General features: G+C 43.3%; 1 protein-coding gene across 1 annotated transcript in view; it reads right to left on the bottom strand.

Annotated features, from left to right (window-relative positions):
• The window catches only part of LOC310829543 (scavenger receptor cysteine-rich domain-containing protein DMBT1-like), a 23,029-nt gene extending 3,297 nt beyond the window's left edge, over positions 1 to 19,732 (bottom strand). The window contains exons 1-9 of the mRNA XM_083708136.1: positions 19,461 to 19,732; positions 12,229 to 12,579; positions 10,618 to 10,923; positions 9,073 to 9,387; positions 8,464 to 8,769; positions 6,171 to 6,485; positions 4,033 to 4,338; positions 2,271 to 2,585; positions 1,001 to 1,315 (exon numbers count right to left, since the gene is read on the bottom strand). Coding sequence (XP_083564262.1) covers positions 1,001 to 1,315; positions 2,271 to 2,585; positions 4,033 to 4,338; positions 6,171 to 6,485; positions 8,464 to 8,769; positions 9,073 to 9,387; positions 10,618 to 10,923; positions 12,229 to 12,579; positions 19,461 to 19,554 — 2,623 coding nt within the window. The 5' untranslated portion in view covers positions 19,555 to 19,732. The remainder of the gene's footprint in view (positions 1 to 1,000; positions 1,316 to 2,270; positions 2,586 to 4,032; positions 4,339 to 6,170; positions 6,486 to 8,463; positions 8,770 to 9,072; positions 9,388 to 10,617; positions 10,924 to 12,228; positions 12,580 to 19,460) is intronic.

Raw genomic sequence — 19,732 nt, 5'->3', positions numbered from 1 at the left:
ATGCACAAACTAAGTAAGTTATTATTTTGGGCCTCTGTTCATCCCTCCAAACATGAAGGGGTGTCTGTGTTGAATTTCACTTTTTACACAATTGGTTAAAAAAATAAAACAGGCTCTGAAACAGACATTATACTGACATAAGAAAAATATACTTAATGGCTACTCAGTTATTTGTCATTTTCTATATTGTGTTTATAAATCCATGCTGTCCACAGGTTTAGGTGCTGCAAAGCAGTTGCAGCAACTATTAATTTATATGGAAATTTCATTAGGCCATCTGTCCATAAGTTGTCAAGCAGCACCAGTGGCAGGTGATCTCTGGTTCAGGTCAAATGCAGACTACATCAGGCTTACTGCAAGATCTAAGTTTTAGTTTGATTGCTAGTTTTTACTTGCATCCTCATCTATGTACCAGTATATGCAAATATCTGTTGTCCCTTCTGTTAGACCAACACACATTTTTGATAATGCTATGCTATGCATTACTATAGTAGGGCCTCAGGATGTCTTAATACAGCCCTACCAGGCCACACCCCTCACTGTTTTTGCCTGACTGCAGCATGTCTTTGAGTTCTTGCTTGCCTAGATAGAGGAAGAATAGTGAGGTGTGTGTAGAAACTAATCTATGCAGAAGGGATTGTGCCTCTCAGGCTGAAAAATGTTCCCAAGTAATGTGGCGTCCTAATGTTGTGTGTCCTGGCATTGCATGTGGGGTCCTCTGAATATCGAGGGGGGCCACCCCCTAAAAAAAAGATGGGGGAGGGTAAAGTACCTCAGCCCCCAGGAACTGGTGTCCTTGAGAGACACTGACAAGATTTTTAAGAACCTCAATACAACACAAATGGGGGTGGGGAAGGAAGTCAAAGTGCCTTGTGCAAATAGTCCCTCTGCTCCTCCATCACATCCAACAGAGACTTTTTCCCCATCTCTTCACCCCATCCCTGGGCATGTCATCCCCAACTCCCATTCTGGAAACAACAAGGTGGCCATAGCAGGTTACCTGAACAAACAACTCCCGCATCTTGGTCATGATTACAGTTATTGTTCCCCTGGGTATTTGCGCTGCACTCTTGGATGGCATCTTCTGTGCCTTTACAGTTCACATTATCCAACCAGATGGATCCTGATCCACGTCCGAAATGAGCTCCGCCTGGGGCTGCTGAAGCCTTTCCACAGCCCAGTTGCCTGCAGATGACTTCAGCATCTTGCAAATCCCACGTACGGTCACAAACAGTTCCCCACTGTTCACTGTGGGGCGGCCGGAACTCGATTCTCCCACTGCAGCGATTTGTGCCATTTACTAGTCTGAGATCATCTAAGAATAAAACGGGAGGGTCAAATGATTAACTCCACAGAGAACAACTCCAAGTGGCTCTTAAAAAAACCAATGTCAGGACTTGGATGAATTCTTTTCCTTTTCATCCTGGCTGTCCTAAACAGCTGGCAGAAATCAGCAGGATCTGATGATGGTTCCCCATCATGAACATGCAGTCAGCTTCAGATTGTAGGGGTAACAAATAACAGACTTGTCAGTTGATCCTGTTTCACTTTGTAGATGACAAACTGCATTACTCTGCTGCCACTATGAGCTCAGATCTGTTTTAATACTTTGCTGCTGGTATGTGTAATTAAAACATGCAATCAAATACCTCTTGTTTGTGAAACAAAAGGTGGCATGCAAAAATTAAGTCCTGCTCATGGTAGATGAGTCATATAATCTCCCTGTCTCAAGCAAGGAGCCACCATCACCAGGAGGAGACTTTGTAAGGAAGATGTAGGACAGCGGTTTGGTGTTTTAAAGGAATGGCTCAAATCAGGGTTTGCTGTGAAGATCAGGAATCCTTGAGAGGATTTATGGGGCTAGGAATGACCCGCTTGCCTTGTTACTGCCTCCTTTTTGTGTAGAATATTGCACCAGAGCATAGGGACACGGCCTAGGACTTGCCAATCAGAAGGTTGGCGGCTTGAATCCCCGCAACGGGGTGAGCTTCCATTGCTCGGTCCCTGCTCCTGCCAACCTAGCAGTTTGAAAGCACGTCAAAAGTGCAAGTAGATAAATAGGAACCGCTCTGGCGGGAAGGTAAATGGCGTTTCCGTGTGCCGCTCTGGTTCGCCAGAAGTGGCTTAGTCATGTTGGCCACACGACCCAGAAGCTGTACGCTGGCTCCCTCGGCCAATAAAGCGAGATGAGCACCGCAACCCCAGAGTCGGTCACGACTGGACCTAATGGTCAGGGGTCCCTTTACCTTTATTGCACCAGAGCAGATTACCTGAACATACAACACCAGCATCTTCTCCGTGGTTACAGTCATTGGTTCCCAAAGGCTTGGCCTTGCAAGCAGTGAGAGAAGCTTCTGTTCCTGTACATTCGACATCATCCAACCAGATGGGATCGACTCCTCGCCCAAATTGAGCTCCACGGGGGGCAGCTATGGCTGATCCACAATCAAGGTACCTACATACAACGACGGCTTCGTTTAGGTCCCAGCTGTCATCGCACACAGTTCCATATTGGTTGAGATGAAACACTTCCACCCTACCAGAACACCGATGACTGCCATTGACCAGTCTTAGCTCCACTGGATCTGGAATGGTAAAAGTTATAACATGGAAACACAAAGCCACAGATATTTCAAGAAGACTCCCAAGAAAGATCATGTTTCATTTTTACTCATGCTAGTATGGGTTATACCTAATCTCATCTGGACTGAGGCCAGTACTATCCATTACTCTGACAAAGATTTCGCCAAAACTGTGTTTGCCAATAAATACATTTAGTTCTTTTTATTTATTTGCAAAATTTCTATGCCGCCCACATTGGGGGAAGGGAAACCATCAAGGTGGTAAACAGCATTAAGTAACAATAAAAGTACATTTTAGATAAGTACAAAACACATTACCCATCAGTAGATCAGAACTGATGCATCAACATGGCTGATCACACCTCAAGGAGAACTTGGGTGAACAGATGGGTTTTAAGTAGATTCCTAAATGCCAAAAGTATAGGAACTTACCTGATGTTCACTGGAAGCACATTTCAAAGGACTGGTGCCTTCACACTAAAGACCCTGCTCTTAGTAGACATAAGATGAACCTTGAGAACTTAAGACACTACTATGAGTACGTACCTCTTCTAAGGATTGAAGTATCTGGGATATACAAGGCAAGATGCTCCCAGAGGTAAGCTGATCCCAGTTGGTTCTGGGCTTTCTATACTAACAGCAAGACCTTAAAAATGGCCTGGTGACATATTGGTGACCAGTGGAGTTATTTAAGCACAGATGTTGTACACAGTATTCTCCTTTCCTGTCCCTGCTGATTATCTCCTGCAAATGCCTTTTGGGGAATTTCTCAAACTTAAGAGGGAGATAGATCAGCAGTACATAGCACAATACCCAGCTTATGAGAGTCAGCAGACGGTCATAAAATAGGAAGCCGGCAGTGGATGGTGTAGCAATTAAGCTGGAATTCAGCTGGGGAAATTTGGAATCACATCCCTGATTTATAGGCTCCCTTGAACTCGGCAATGCTCACTTCTAATTACATAGGTTCAACTTGTAAAATGAGTTCAGTTTTAACAACTTTTAGCTTTAAATTAGAAATGCAAAAAATCTTGCAAGGAAGGATTACCATTTAAACAGGCAGCATGAAGGACAAATTCCTTCAAAGCAAAAAAAGTACCCTTTGCTTATTTACCTCATTTTCAGTCTTCCTCTATGCAAATACAGCACAAACCACTGTAAAACTTGAAAGCTTAGTTATCATTCAGTCGCCAGATCAAAGAAAGTATTTCAGATTCCCTGCTGCTCATTGCTCCTGCTCTAAAGTGCTAGAGCCATGTTCCCCTGCTATTCCTTCTCCACTATACATAGTCTAGGCAAAGAAGAAGACTTGGTCCTGCATCCAGCCAACCCGAGATTGGAAGACAATGGCCTACAGTGCAAGGTCTCCAAAGTTTCATGCAAGAGGGACTCAGGTTTATGTAATAGGAACATGTATGTTCCAAACCATTAAGCATGGAATACAATTTACCTGCACACTCAACACCAGCATCTTCTCCATGATTGCAGTTATTGACCCCCCAAGTGCTTGCTGGGCACTGACTGAGGGCTGTTTCTGTTCCTTGACAGTTCACATCATCCAACCAGATGGGCCCTGTTCCTCGTCCAAATGCAGCTTTTGTACGAGCTTTCAAAGCAACGCCACAGCCCAACTCTTTGCAGATGACCTCAGCCTGCTTAAGGCCCCAGCGATCATCACACACAGTGCCCCACTGATGATTGTGGAAGATCTCCACTCTTCCTGAGCAACGACTTGAGCCATTCACCAGCCTGAGTTCTGATAGGAAATAAAACATTGAAGGACGCCACTCATTAAGCCAAGACATTATTGGCAAGGTTCTTGAACATCTTATGTCTAATAGCTAAGGAGGCTGTGCCTCATCTCACAAAGGGCATGAATACATCAAGTCATTTTTCTTCCCATGAGGAGAAGCTGTTCCCCATAGCATTTCCCTCAACGAATGCTGATGATTGCCTCAGAAATGGCCATTTACATCCTCCCAAGGTGAATATCAAATTGAGAGTGGGGAGGGAATTTTCTTTTTTTCCAATTTTTAAAATTAATTTTCCAGATTTAAAACGAACATATCATCAAACATAAAAAGAAAACATCAACAAACAAACAAACAAACAAACATATTTCATAACTGTAGAAATGCCACTTTTGTTAACATTGTTAGATGACTTCTTCGACTCCCCCTGGCTGAGTTTCCATATAAATCATTGTAGCAGTTTTCCAAAACTAATTTTACATAAAATTTACTTGGTCCAATTAATATCTTTCTTTCTTTTCATTTTAACTTTTATCCATAATATTCTACATCATCACATATTTAAATCCTAGGCCGATTTAATACTTACAAGTAATTCTATTTACCGGTAAGTTATCTTAACATATTTAACTAAATACTTCTCCTCCTTCTGGTTGCGGACTCTTCCAGTCAGGTTGGCTAGCTCCAAAAAGTCCATCATCTTCAACTGCCATTCCTCCACTGTTGGTTCTATTTCCAATTTTTGGCCAACAAAATTCTAGCAGCAGTTGTGGCATACAAAAACAATCTAACATCTTTTTTGGGCAATTCCAAACATATTATTCCAAGAAGAAAGGCCTCTGGTTTCTTAATAAATGTATATTTCAACATTTTTTTCAATTCATTATAAATCTTTTCCCAGAAGTCTTTCACCTTGGGATAAGTCCACCACATATGATAAAAAGTACCTTCTTTTTCTTTACATTTCCAACATAGATTATCACTCTTATGATAAATCTTTGCGAGTTTTACAGGGGTAAAGTACCATGTATAGGGAGGGAATTTTCATAAGGAAAACACAATGGAGGAAAGAATTGAAACCCCTCAGACAACCCTAATCTGGACCGGCCTTCCACAGCTGGTTCTATTCCTCCTCTCTTTTAAAGAAATATGACCAGGCATTTATTGCAGGGGTGGGGAACTTGTGGTTCTTGGCCTAATTTAACTCAGCCCATAGATATGGGGTGGCACAGAGGGAAAGAGAAGAGGGGAGAGAAGGACAGTTATGCAATCCTACAATGTTGTAAAACCTGGCCCATTTTGGTTCTACCCACTGCTGCATGCAGACGCTGGCAAGTTACTCCCATGGGAATATGGCCCTGAGAGAAAAAAGGATTATCCATCCCTAATTTTAATGTATCATTTGGTTATGTCTCAGACAGAGTGCTCCTCTTCCTTGTGTGGAAACTGTGTAGTTGTTGAATATAAAACAGGGAACAAAGAAGCATGAACAAAAAGTTAGCTGGTTTCTGGAGTGCTGAAATAGCAAGCTTGTTTACTTATGTTGTGAACTTCTTTTGTGGAACATGTGCTCAGAAAACAAATTGTGTATGTATCCATAAAAACAAAAACAAATAGATGAAGGGATGGATGAAATTAGCAAGGTGTTGTGTTGAGGGATGTGGAAAGGAAGGAAGGAAAGAAGAAAGGGAGAAAGATCCATTGAAGATTGTTCTTCTTCGATAATTATTATCAGTAGTAGAGCTCTGGAGAAACCCACTGTTGACAAAACAGCTCCTTCAACTTTTAGCCACTTTCTAAGGGCATAGTATTGCACTCCCTGGTGGTCTCCCATTACCTGAGCACACAGCACCAGCATCTTCTCCATGATTGCAATTATGTTCTCCCCAGGCTTTGAGGCGGCAGTCTCTGAGTGCAGCTTCTGTCCCTTTACATTTGACATCATCCAGCCAGATGTTGCCTTCACCTCTTCCAAACTGAGCTCCTCGGGGAGCCCCCAAGGCTACTCCGCAGTCAAGTTCCTTGCACACGACTTGAGCACTGTTCAGATCCCAGCCATCATCACACACTGTCCCCCACTGCTGATTGTGGAGAACCTCAACTCTCCCAACACAGCGACTTGTACCATTCACCAGTCTGATCTCATGGGGGTCTGAAACAGTCAAAGGAATAGTTATTTTTTCCACTTTCCAGTTCTCCAGCCTTCCTTGCCTTTGTTCCCATTTGTGGCAATCCATCCAGTAATACTAAGGTTACTCAAGTGTGTAACTGATCATTGTGAAAGCAATGCAGGTGCAGTACATGGGTCTGGTCATCTTGATGACTGTGAACAAGAGGTTCTCTCCTTTACAACTGTGTCTTTGGCCTGGCAGGTTGACTTCTGGAAATCTAAAACCCTATTTTCTCCAAAAGGACAAATAGTGGTTCAAACAGCTGATGTCTAGGCTCAACTGGAAAAGATTGGCTGATTTTCCTCAGACTTATGTGTAGTAGCTAAGTGGTAGCCTTAGGCAAGCTGTTATATCATCATCGTGACCCCTCTCCATGTGACTTCTTAAAGGGTTGTGAATATATGGAACATTCTGCTCACTGCAGGTGCTTTATCAGCTGTTAGCAAAAAGGATTAGTATCTGGTTGGTTGCCCAGCTCATTGTCTACCCTATCCACTGCTGTCTAAGTTTGACAGATGGGAAAATCACCAACAATCAGCTAATCGCTGGGACTTGCAGAGGGCTTTGCAAGGGTCTTTCCTTTGCAAGACCTGACAATCAGCTGATTGTTGGACTTTGTGAAGACCTTGGCAAAGCTGTTTGCAACATGCTCCACAAGACCTGAAAGTCTTGTGGAAGGCTTTCCTAGCACCATCATTATATAGCTACGCTGGCTCCCAGTACGTTTCTGAGCACAATTCAAAGTGTTGGTGCTGACCTTTAAAGCCCTAAGCAGCTTTGGACTTGTATACCCAAAGGAGCATCTCCACCCACATCGTTCAGCCTGGACACTGATATTCAGCTCCGAGGGCTTTCTGGTAGTTCCCTCACTGTGATAAGTGAAATTACAGGGAATCAGGCAGAGGGCATTCTCGGTAGTGGCGCCCACCATGTGTAGCACCCTCCATCAGATGTTAAGGAGATAAAGAACTACACAACATATAGAAGACATCTGAAGGCAGCCCTGCGTCAGGAAGCTTTTAATGTTTGATATTTTATTATGTTTTTATAGGTGTTGGAAGCTACCCAGAGTGAATGAGTAACCCAGCCAGATAGGCGGTGTATAAATAATCAAAATTGTTGTTGTTGTTGTCCTCATCATCATGGCCAAAAACTTTCCTCTATCTCTTGGCCTTTGGCTTCAAACTTAGAAGTGGGTGGGATGTTTTAAATGTATTCCTCACCTTGGCTTTAATGAATGGGGGATGGGGCTGGTGTTGTTTGGTTGTAAGTTGCTTTGAGTTGCCTTGGGCAAGAAAAAGTGACCAACAAATTTAATTGATAATAATAATTGTGACACCCCATGAAGAGCACTTTCTATAGGGCTCTGCAGGTGCCATCTGAAAACGCTATTTCAACTGAACCAGGTTGAACTGAACCTACCTGGCACCTGATGTCATATATGAAATCAGGTGTAGAACAGGTGAGCATGGTTGGTTCAACCAACCATTTGGCCCAATTAAGCCCACAGGCTGAAGGTTCCCCACTCTTGACTTAAACAGTGCTACATTTTAAGGCTTCCATTTTGCTAGTGGCTGGAAAGCAACTTCTGCAGTGGACACTGAAGACTAGAAGATGCAAGATGGTTTTTAATGGCTTGCTGCTATGAGCTATTGTTCTGTCAGACATGTCTTCTAGGACAAAGATTAGGATAAACAATTATGGAAGTTTCAGTCTAGCTAGTCCTTGCCACTGGCTGGTAGGGAGGTGAAAAGAAGCTGAAGTTTGCAATTGCTTTGGTGGAACTGGCACTATTTTAAATACTTGCATTGTCTTTCAGGGTGATTGCCAAATACTTCTGCCATCTTTTTAGGCCACAACCTACTTCCTTCAGAGCTTTCATCTAGATAATTTACCTTGGTAGAATACCTGACTGTAATGAAGAACAGATTTGAACTACATCACATAGTACAAAATTACCTGAGCACTCCACACTTGCATCCCTGCTGTGGTCACAGGTATGCTCTCCCCAGGGTCTTTTTTGGCATTCACTCAGAGCTGCTTCTTTTCCTGTGCAGTTAACTCTGTCTAGCCAGATAGTACCAGATCCTTGGCCAAACCGTGCGCTGCCTGACACTGTTACAGGCTGTCCACAGTCCAGTTCCCTGCACACGACGTGGGCATCATTCATATCCCAATCAGAACCACAAATTGTTCCCCACTGCTTGTTGTGATACACCTCGACCCGCCCTGAGCAGCGACTTGTGCTGTCCACTAGGCGAAGCTCTGATGGGACAAAAAAAAGAGTTTAAACACCAAAAAGGTAATCCTGCAGAGAATTCCTTGAGCAAGAATAGGTGGATAATATCACTGAAACACCTTGGGGCGGGGGGGGGGGGGAGTGAGCATAGGTTTGGATTAGATGACTTACAAAAGACCCCTCCCCACTCTATGATTCCATTCTTTGAAGTAAGTACAGACTTGTTGGACTCTTATTGGCGAGGATTATCCACTAATACAAAATAGTTGAACAATAATATCCTCCCATGCTCTTTGCTTCATTTCTGATTGGGGGAAAGTGTGCCTTACCTGCGCATACAACACCGGCATCTTCGGTATGGGTGCAATCATGTACTCCCCAGTCTTTTGCTTGGCATTTGCTGATGGCAGTCTCTGACCCTGTGCAGTTAACGCCATCCAGCCAAATGGGACCAGTTCCTGCTCCAAAACGAGAACCTCGTGGGGCTGATATAGGAGTTCCACAGCCAAGATAACTACACACGACTGCAGCGTCATCAAGGTCCCAATCGTCATCACATATGGTCCCCCAGAGTTTATCGTGCAGGATCTCAACTCTCCCAGAACAGTGATTAGGGCCATTTATTAATCTGAGCTCAGGGGGTTCTGAGAATGAGGAAAACATTGAGAAATAATGGACAATTTTTTTTTTTAGTTAGTTAGTTTCATGCATAACTGTTTCCACCAATTCCCTGTCCTCTGCTACTACCACAATCTTATTTTGATTCTCTGGGATGCCTACAGATATGCACAGCGTTATGAGTCTGTGGGTGCCAGAGTTTGTGAGTGCTGTATTTCCCTAAATTCCTGGATCTAGTATATGTTGGCATTTAATCAGTGCTTGGATTGTTAATTAACTGTGTGAATTAAGTGGTGTACTAGAAACTAATTTCCTGGAATCAGCAAGTGTAAAAAGCTAATGAAGACAGGCCAGCCACCCTTTGCCCTTATTCTGGTAGCCATTTAGATTTGAGGAGCAAGCCTGTAATGAGTGTGGAATAACCAGCCTCATTTAACCAAATGCTTAAGTCTAATTAATGCACAAAGAAGTTAAAGCCAGACTTAGCTATGTCACTTCCCCTCACCTTGGGATAAAATGGACAATTAAGTCTTTGTTTCCTTCAGTCTACCTTTTTGGTGTGTGAGGACATATGAGCTGATTGCTCCAGCTTAGCCGCATGGAATTCACCAGCCTCTTTTGTTTCAGACCAGAATGGAGTCCAAAATTAGCATTTCCTTATGCTAATAGTTTAGGAGCTTTTACCATTTTGTAACCAAGCTACATTTTACTGCCTCTACAACCCATCTGACTGCTGTATGGAAAAGCACATGAGTGTGACCTAAGAAAGGTTTGTAAGTAAACCAATTCATAGCTTTAAAAACATGTTTGTTTTTTCTATGATAGGATTAGTAGGAAACTTTGGAAGAAGTTTTCAAGCAGGTTATCTTTGGAGCTTACTTGGAGGGGCACATTTTTAAAGGTTTTACAGCCTATATTTCCATGCTTTATTTTGCTACATGTTTTGCCATGTTACATCTCTGTTGGGGTTCTTTCACCAAAGAGTACTTGGCCCAAACTAAGCAATTCATAGCACAGAGGCCTCAAACATCTGAGTATTAAAGCTCTCCTACCACAACCCATATTATGGTCTCACTCCAGTTTGGGTTCCTGATGCTGTTAAGGTTCATTTGGCTGCTAGTTTTAGACTAGGCACTACTTTCCCATGGTTAAATGAGTAGCTGAAATATAAATTCTTCCAGGCTCGGGGACAGAGTATGTGATTATTATTTTAAATTTTCATAGTTCCTTAGTTGTACAAATCCATAGATTATTACCTTCACACTCCACACCAGCATCCTTGCTATGTGCACAGCTGTGTTCTGTCAATGTTTTTGGTGGACATTTCCTTAGACTGTCTTCATCCCCTGTGCAATTCACTTGATCCATCCAGATGGGGCCAGATCCCTGTCCAAATTTAGCTGCAAGAGTTGCTTTTAGAGCAGCTCCACAGCCTACTTCCCGGCACACAACATGGGCATCAGCTAAGTCCCATCCATTGTCACACACTGTTCCCCATCTTTGGTTATGAAGCAACTCGACCCTGCCAGTACATGGAGATGAACCACCTGCCAGTCGCACCTCTGTTTGGAGAGAAAAGGGAAAAACATAATAATTCACCTTCTCAGCAAAACCAATGATCCTTTCAGTATTTCACCTTTGTCAGTAGCCCATCAGATTCCTTGTGCATGTTGAACATGGGGTGTTGATGGAATCCATTTTCTTTGGTGTGTTCCCAGAGTTCTAGAGACATAGCATCACCAGTGGACACTGTTGTTTTGTTTCTATCTGCCATTTTTAATAATCCCTGACTGGCGTATCCCCTCCATGAAGTAACTCAAGGGTTATCAACCTTTCTAGGTCCATGGCAAATTTGTTATATTGAATGAATGCTGTGGGTGCGACTCCCCCCCTCACTTTTTTCCACCCTCCCCATATCAGAGCCCTCCCATAAGAGTTAGAGAGAGAAAGAGGATGCATGCACACCTCACTGTCCAAGGAGTCTGGGTAAAAATGAGACTCATTAGAATTAATCTGAGCTTTGAAAAGCACATAGAGCTGAAAGAGGAAGTGGGAAAGTGTGTCACACTTTCACCTTCCTCCTCCAGCTCTATTTACATTTTGAAGGCAAAAAAGGTAACCATCCTCACCACCTTATGACTAAGGGGGTGGGGTGGAGTCAATGGCTTCATGTGTTGGGATGGATTTGGAAGGTAGGTTAGGATATATGATTTATTTATTATTCTTCCTCTTACTCACTTGAGTAAGATTAGCATCTGGTTTAGCAGAGTTAAAAATATATATACCACCCTTTGCAGCATTAACATGGAAACTTGGGACAAAACTGTGCAGCTTTCTAAAATTATCCAGGATGCCTTTGGGAGACTGGAGCTTCCCCTTTATTTATCCCTATATAAATAAAATAGCAGAACACAGAAGTCTGTAATGTAACAATATAAAACTATTATTTACTTACATAAAGCTGCAGACTTGATTCAAGGCAAAATAGACGTCTAGATTACAAAATACATGGTTTAAATCAAAGATGGTGCCTATGTTCAGGGGCATACAGACCAAAAGATGGTGCCTATGCTCAGGGGCATACAGACCATGCATCCTATCCCTATGGCTGCATGATGAGAAAGGTCTCAGGCAGTTTTCATTTTAATCACACTCATTAACCCCATTTTGATTTTGTAACAATAAATGCAAATTCTACTTTTTTACCCAGATTGGACTCTGCATTTGATTGCTACCCTGCATTTCACTGCAACATCCCCATGATATGCTGTGACTCTAGAACACAAATTTTGAAATTCACACCTCCATGGACATGTAGGGATGCATATCTGATCAAGGACATGTGTTTACCTTGCTGAATGACCTACCTGAGCAAAGAACGCCAGCATCTTCTCCGTGATGGCAGTCATTGTCTCCCCAAGCCCTTGCTGAGCATTGACTGAGGCTTGATTCAGTCCCTGTGCATCTGAGTTCATCTAGCCAGATGCGACCAACTCCTCTTCCAAAATATGCTTCACGGTGGGCTGATATTGCAGCTGCACAGCCCAGTTGCCGACATACTACTCTGGCTTCCTCGATGCCCCAGCTGTCATCACAAACAGTGCCCCACTCTCCATTATGGAGCACCTCGACTCTCCCACTGCAACGACTTGAACCATTCACCAACCTGATCTCAGCTTGGGCTGGTTCTTCAGGAGGTGAACTCCAAGCTCCACCACCTAGGTACACAAGTTTCAGAAAGTGGATTAGCCATTTTCATTAATTTTAAATTGACTTTAACTTTTACAGTACTTTAATTTTAATTTCCCAGTCAAATGATCCAGATTGTGCTCCAAAATATATTTTCCTTCAGTTAGTTACACCTTTCCCACTGCTTCAAAATAAATAAGGTGTCGTAGCAGTTGCAAGCTGTTGGCTGGCAGGAGGAGTGTTACTACGCAATTAGATGAATAGCAATGATTTTATTTTATTGTTTATATCTCTTTCTTTTAAGCCAGCGGAGCTTCTCTGTCTGTCTGTCCCTCAGCATTCAGACCTGAGGTTATAATGCTAGTGCTTCTGTCCCATTCTACAACATTCCTTTTACACTGCATTTCCTGTTGCATTGTGGAACGATGTGTTTTTGATCGCTCTACCATGTTGCACTAAATTTCATTCTCACCAGTGGGTGGTGTGTGACACATGTGTGCTTCTGTTTCTCTGCAATTCACCCCTGAAAACGGTGGGAAAGAACTGTGTGCTCAGAATATGGCCCCAATTTTCATCCCATGAATTTTTGGGATTAACAGGGTTGCAAATGGATTTTTTTCCCCTGGAAGCAATGAACATAGTGCCGGCATGCAGAGGGTCCCAAGGCCAGCTGGCTAGCCCCAGCTGGGTCATCTCCTTCCAGCCGTCCCATCAGCCTCTGCTCCGAAGTAAATCAGCGACCCAGGCTTCAAAGCCAAGGCACACTATATTAGCAGAGCAAACTGCGCACACAGAATAGGCGTGAGGCTTGTGGAAGCATACTACAACTACATATTTATTAATCATAAATCAGGACAAAGAAACACGTCGTCTCTCTCTTTGTCTTCTTGTGAGAGAGTCCAAAAGCAATAACACAGTGAAGTTCCGCTAACGACACCAAAACAGTGCTGGAATGTAAACAGACATGTGACATGTAACAGTTCCATGTCTGCTCTTTAAGGTGGAATAGAAATTTCCCAACACATAGAACTTCCGCTGGGTTTGCAGAAGCAGCTTTTATATCATGTGGAAGACTGCACATTACATGAAAATTATTAGGCAAGTAAACATCAGGAAAACGAAATGGCCTGAATGCAGCCCCTTAACTTAGCTGACTTTAGCTGACCTTCACCAACCAAGTGTAGTTTTTGCACAATTCATATATTGACAGCTTATGGACGCAGACTTTCTTTGGATAAATACAATGACATTTAGAATGAGTTTACACAGAATATACTGATTTGTTGATAATTATATGTATATTAGGATAATAAGAACATACACACCTGTATATTAAAGGATGGTATTGTAACAATATTTTTTTCATTCACTTGCTTTTTTGCTTTCTTCTTTTCTCAGTCTTTTAATAAATGAAATTCAATAATAATAATAATAATAAGAAGTAGTAGTTTTGGCACCAGGGAGGAATAGCTTAATACTCAGGCTTCAGATATCCAACTTAGTTTTCTCTTATTTTCACTTCCCATGTCCCTCATCAACTGACAATTTCTTCCAATTGACAGTTAACTGTCCTGTGTTTCTCGCTCTGCCCCCACCCCAGTTGATAAACTGTCAACAAGTAGCTGCTGCTAAAGAGGCTTGCAACATATTAACAGCACAAGGCTCCGAACTTTGACAGTTACACTCTGACATCAGCAGAGGTCACAGTATTCGTTTCCAGAGCACAGAACATAAACATTTGGCATTTGTCCACACTATGCCATTATCTACTTTTCCAGTAGGGATAGGAAAATTGTCAATTTCAGTTTCTCCCTCTTTCTCATTTTTCTAATCTTAAATTGACTCCTCCACTTTTCCACCTCACACTGATTTTTTTTTTAAAAAACAACAAAAACAAAACAAAAAGTCGTGTAATTTCACCAGCATTTCAGTGCAAATTTCTCATAATACACACACATTTTGTATGTGATTTTGCTTAAGAGGCTCCTCTGAACAAGTGCAGCATGATTTCCCCTGCCCCACTGTTTTTTCCACTACTCCATTCCTGATATCCTTTGTACACTACATTTCCTCCTCCTCCACCTCCCCCCCTCCCCCCCCATCTCTCTCCCTTCCTCCCTTACTGGGTGATTCACAATTGGTATACCACTTCTTCTTATTTCCCTACTTGGGACCCCACCCCGAAATTACCATTTGGTACAGACCCAGTAGCCCTTCCCACTGTGATTTTGTAACCTTGGTACACCCCACTTTCCCTCTGCTCCCTGCTATCATGAATCATTTGACCACATTGTGCCAGTCTAACATGGTACACTTTCCTTCCTGTATTCAAGGAATTCTCTCTTAGTACACTACTTCCCCTTAACTTTCTAGCTCTCTCTCTCTCTCTCTCTCTCTCTCTCTCTCTCTCTCTCTCACACACACACACACACACACACACACACCACATCTCTTCCTCCTTCTCAGACAAACATGCATGTATACCCCCTTCTTTTCTCTCCTTCATAAATACACACTTAACGTGTATTCCCCCACCTCAGGCACACATCCATACATCTGCATTTCTCTCTTTCTCTCTTTCTCTCTCTCTCTCTCTCTCTCTCTCTCTCTCTCTCTCTCTCTCTCTCTCACACACACACACACACACATATGCACACAGACAACTTATCTCCACTTATCTCTCTCTCACACTTTTGCTTCTATTCTGAAGTCCAATTTGCACACACACACACACACAAACAAACAAACAAACACACATGTGTATATAAAAGATGATATATAATTGAAGTGTTACTGGGGGGGGGGGACAGGTGAGGCCCATCTTGGGAAGCAGTTTCTGTGCAGCAGAGGTATTTTTATCCAAGAGAATTGCTGCCTGCCTAGCCCCCTTCCTGTTGTGGACACCAGGCATCCCCTTCAGACTTTCTGACCCTACCTTCATCTTAGCTCCCAAGGCAGCAACAGCCACAGCAAGGACCCCAGAGGCTGCCTCAGCTCACCCACCTGCTCACTTGCTCTCACCCCTCACAGGTGAATTCCTGTCTGCCTAGCCACCTTCCATGTGTGGTGGTGGAACAACCTTCCCTCTTATTTTTCTGTCTTCTCCTCAGCTTGCCTTCCAAGCAGTGGTTATGGCAGGCTTCCCTCAGGCTGCCTTGGCTTGCAGTGGTACCTTGGTTTTCGAACGTTATCCATTCCAGAAGACCGTTCGAGTTCCAAAACGTTCAAAAACCAAAGCATTTACTTCCGGAAGCATTTTTTAATGGAAAACTCAATATAGAAGACGTGTGGCACATTCAACTTCTAAAAGTGTATTTCTGGTTCTACATGCATAGAAAAGCACCAACAGAGCTTTCCCCCACCACCCTCAGAAGGCCTCTGTCAAGGCAAGTGGCAAGGCAAGTCCACAGTGTCCTATGGCCCCTTAGTTATCCTTCAACAGAACAAAGGACAGCTCTCTAAATGAGACAGCAACATATGGATAGACATCAAATTAGAATAATGAACAATCCAATTTATTATTCCAAAGGTTTGGAAATAAACTGAGTTCCTTAGGAATCTCTTTGCACATTGAATTTCCTAATTTCCTTGTGGTAAGCAAGATTGGTTTATAAGCTATAAGCTTACTGCCCAAAGTAGAAATAATTCTTACCAACTTGCATTTGTGTTCCTATGACTATTTTTTTAAAAAAAGACAAACAAATCCAGCAACATCTCAAAAAACTTTGCACTATCAGCATTGTTCTTTCTCAAACGAAATAGATGGTTCTCTGAAACATTGAGCAAGCCTCAGATTTCATAACCTCTGGACAAAGGACACTTTCTCATGCAGTGCAAAACTAGAAAAAGATGAGCATAGCTCACTGGCTGATTTGATCTATGAGAGACCTTGCTCTGAAACCCTGCTAACATTATTAGTACACTAGTAGCAAACCCTGAAAGCTTTAGTGCAATGGTGAGCTCCAGCAAGAGTTGATTGCTCCTCTCTACACCAACACTGTTCCCTGGAGCCTTCCACTCCCTTTTAGAAAGCAGGTACAGGTGTACAATTGTTTCTGGCCCTGAGAACCTCTTCCTCTGGAAGATCTGGATTTGTACCTTTAAGTTTGGATTTCTCAACATAGTTCCTGGGTAGCCCTGCTACTCCAGATTGTATTGTTTTTTAAAAACACTCCCTCTGGCAATGATCCCAGTCTTATCTGGGTCCTCCCTATATGACTGCCCTTGGGGGATGTCCTGACAAAGCAGTTAGGTTTCCCTCAGGTCTGCTCCCTGGAGATTTAAGGCACCTTGTGCCAGTCCCGACACCTGGTTCTCCTCGTTGGATCAACCAACCCAGCAATACTTTCCTAACAGCTTTGGCCTTGCTATGGCAATGCTGGTTGCTGTATTCAGGGCTGGGTAGGAATTCGCCCATCAGACAAATTTGTACTGGTCTGAAGGGTTTTGCCTATCTCATAGCAATCATCACAACTTTGGTGGTTTAGGCATTGGGCGACCTTAGTCTTGGATGGAGAGGAGGTTGTCGCTTCTGCCTCCCCCACTTGAACAAGGCTACCCCGTTAAAGGGATCTGGGAAGGAGTTGCTTCTGTCCATATGTCCAAATGGGGGCTTGGGCCACAGTGCTCCCCTGTGGGGATCCCACAATTTGATGTAAGTCATAGGAATCCCCACTGCTGAGTTGACCCTTGATGTCATTTCCGGCAGGCTGGCCAGAAGTAAATGGTTACCCATTGCCTATGCTAAACCTTTTCATCTGTAGTCAATAAAGTTTTGGCCTGATCTGATTCCATTCTGATTGTGTGGTGTTCCTTATTTCTATCCCAGCAAGTGTCCCAGAAACCCAGTCTAAATGTCACTACTGGCCAACAGATTTGTTATAGCCCATTAGAAGAAGAGAAGAGAAGAGTTTGGGTTTGATATCCCGCTTTATCACTACCCTAAGGAGTCTCAAAGCGGCTAATAATCTCCTTTCCCTTCCTCCCCCATAACAAACACTCTGTGAGGTGAGTGGGGCTGAGAGACTTCAGAAAAGTGTGGCTAGCCCAAGGTCACCCAGAAGCTGCATGTGGAGGAGCGGGGAATTGAACCTGGTTCACCAGATTACGAGTCCACTGCTCTTAACCACTACACTACACTGGCTCTGAAAGTCTTCTGATGCTTTACCATGTGAGACATAGTTCGCCAATGTCTGGAACATCGCTTTGTCAGAATGCTTGACCAGACACAGATGGTTGGTCTGAGGAGAGGCTAAATCCATTTAAGACTTTGCATTTGTGGGGTAAGTGAGGTAGAAAATCTCACCCATTATATACTCCATTGGGGAAGGTTTTACCCAGTATCTTCTCTGTGTGATGGGTTCATGGGAAAAAGCTGCCCCATGAGCCCTTGCTGAAGAGGGGAGGGAAAAGCATGTATAAGGCAGCTTCCGCTGGAGCTCACAGCCATTTAGTTTGAGAGCTTCCCATCTGCCCACCCTCAGGTTAGAGCCTTCATTGAGCAATTCTGAGGCACTTGTTGACAGGGCCAGAAAGGAACTTTTCTCTCTCAAACTGATTAGCACTTGGTTGGGGTTGTTTTTTTCACTTTCCCCTCAGTGAAATTATGGTTTTTCTTTGTTAGGTGGAAGAACGTTGTTTGTATGAGGGCAGAAATGGCATTGGTCAGGATCAACATTGAATGGGGGACCCCCATAAGGGGCCTGAGGGGAGAATTGACCATGGCAAACCTAAGCATGGGTTCGGTATTGGAATCTGCACCCTAGTCCCCCAGTGAGAATTTGCTTGCTTGACTTGCACCACGGCAAGGTTCAACACTGGAAAACTCCCATTGTACAGGTTTGGAGCGATCCAAAACCAGCAGATCCATTCCATCAACATGGGGCTTGTGGAATGATGAACTGATCCTGGGAACCAGTGCCATGCCAACCCTTGCCTTGACTGCTGCTGTCAATAAAGAATTGGCCTGATTTTATGCCATCACCGTTGTACAGTCTGGTTATTTTGCTGCTTTCATAATGTGCCCGGGGAAAAGACATGTAAGGACATGTAGCCACCTTATGAACGACTTACATGGCTAGCGTATTTGGTCTACCTCTCCCTCTTCCCCCAGTTAAGAAGGAACACACAAGTTACTTTTCCTCATACTAATCTACAGTCTCCCTTTCTATAACAACTGGAGATAAAATGAACATGTCCTAGTTTTCAGTTTCTAGCAGCATCACTTAACGAAGGCTCTATCTGAATCCTACAGGAGAGAAAGTTAATTAGTGGTGGGAACACACTGCACATGCTCAGAAACCCATCAGTTTGTTTTTCACTTATCCTGAAATAAGATCAAGACTAAACCTGGAGAGGGCTGACTTTAGATTTTCATGGTTGGTTTTTTATATACTGTGATGATTGAGCCTTTGCAGTCTACCAATGCATTGCAAAAAGCCAGATTATATACGGTACTCAAGATCTATTAATTGTAGGGTATAACTAAGCACTCCTGAATCCAGAATATTGATTTGTGCTTAAGTACAAAAAAAAAGGTTTCATTCATCAAGTCAAGCATTCTTTGCAAGAACCCCTATAACTATCAGACACCAGACCAGCCAAAAGTAGACCACAATCCAATTTCTCACCCTATCAGGTTTTCTGGATCAGACAAAAAGCTACCTACTTCATCTTTCTTTCCAAGAGCTTCAGCAACCAGCAGGCACCATATGGTCCACCAGAATTAGTCCAGTGGGTCATCATTCCCCTTGCAACCATTTTCTAGCCACTGCTGATCTAGTGGGATCTTTAACAGCCAAGCAGTGGGATTTTGTAGGCACTGATGGTGGAACAACAGCAGTGACAGAAAGAGTTGCAGGCACCCATTTGCTAATATGCAACTTAAAAGAGACGACAAGGCTCAACTCACCCCAAAGAGATACCAAGAGAATAAGGACCATTGCCACCTGTCCCAGCCATCTTCCTAGAGAGTTCCCCAAAAAGGGGAGAGTGCAGGCAGCCATAGGTCCTAGGGACTCAGCTAGGTTTCTCACTTGAATGGAGTGCTCAGATCCTGAACATTTGGGCTGCAGCTTGTCCTGATGAGATACGCACACAGGTCAATGCCACGGGCAAAGGTTGGGAGGCAAAATGCTCGGAAGGGGCTGGTGGAAACTGAGAGGGAGGAGCATAATCCAGTGT

This window comes from Podarcis gaigeae (assembly GCF_964106915.1).
Source record: "Podarcis gaigeae genome assembly, chromosome: 13".
NCBI classification, from domain to species: domain Eukaryota; kingdom Metazoa; phylum Chordata; class Lepidosauria; order Squamata; family Lacertidae; genus Podarcis; species Podarcis gaigeae.
Note: the sequence above shows the minus strand (reverse complement) of the source record. Positions and strands in the feature narration are given on the sequence as shown.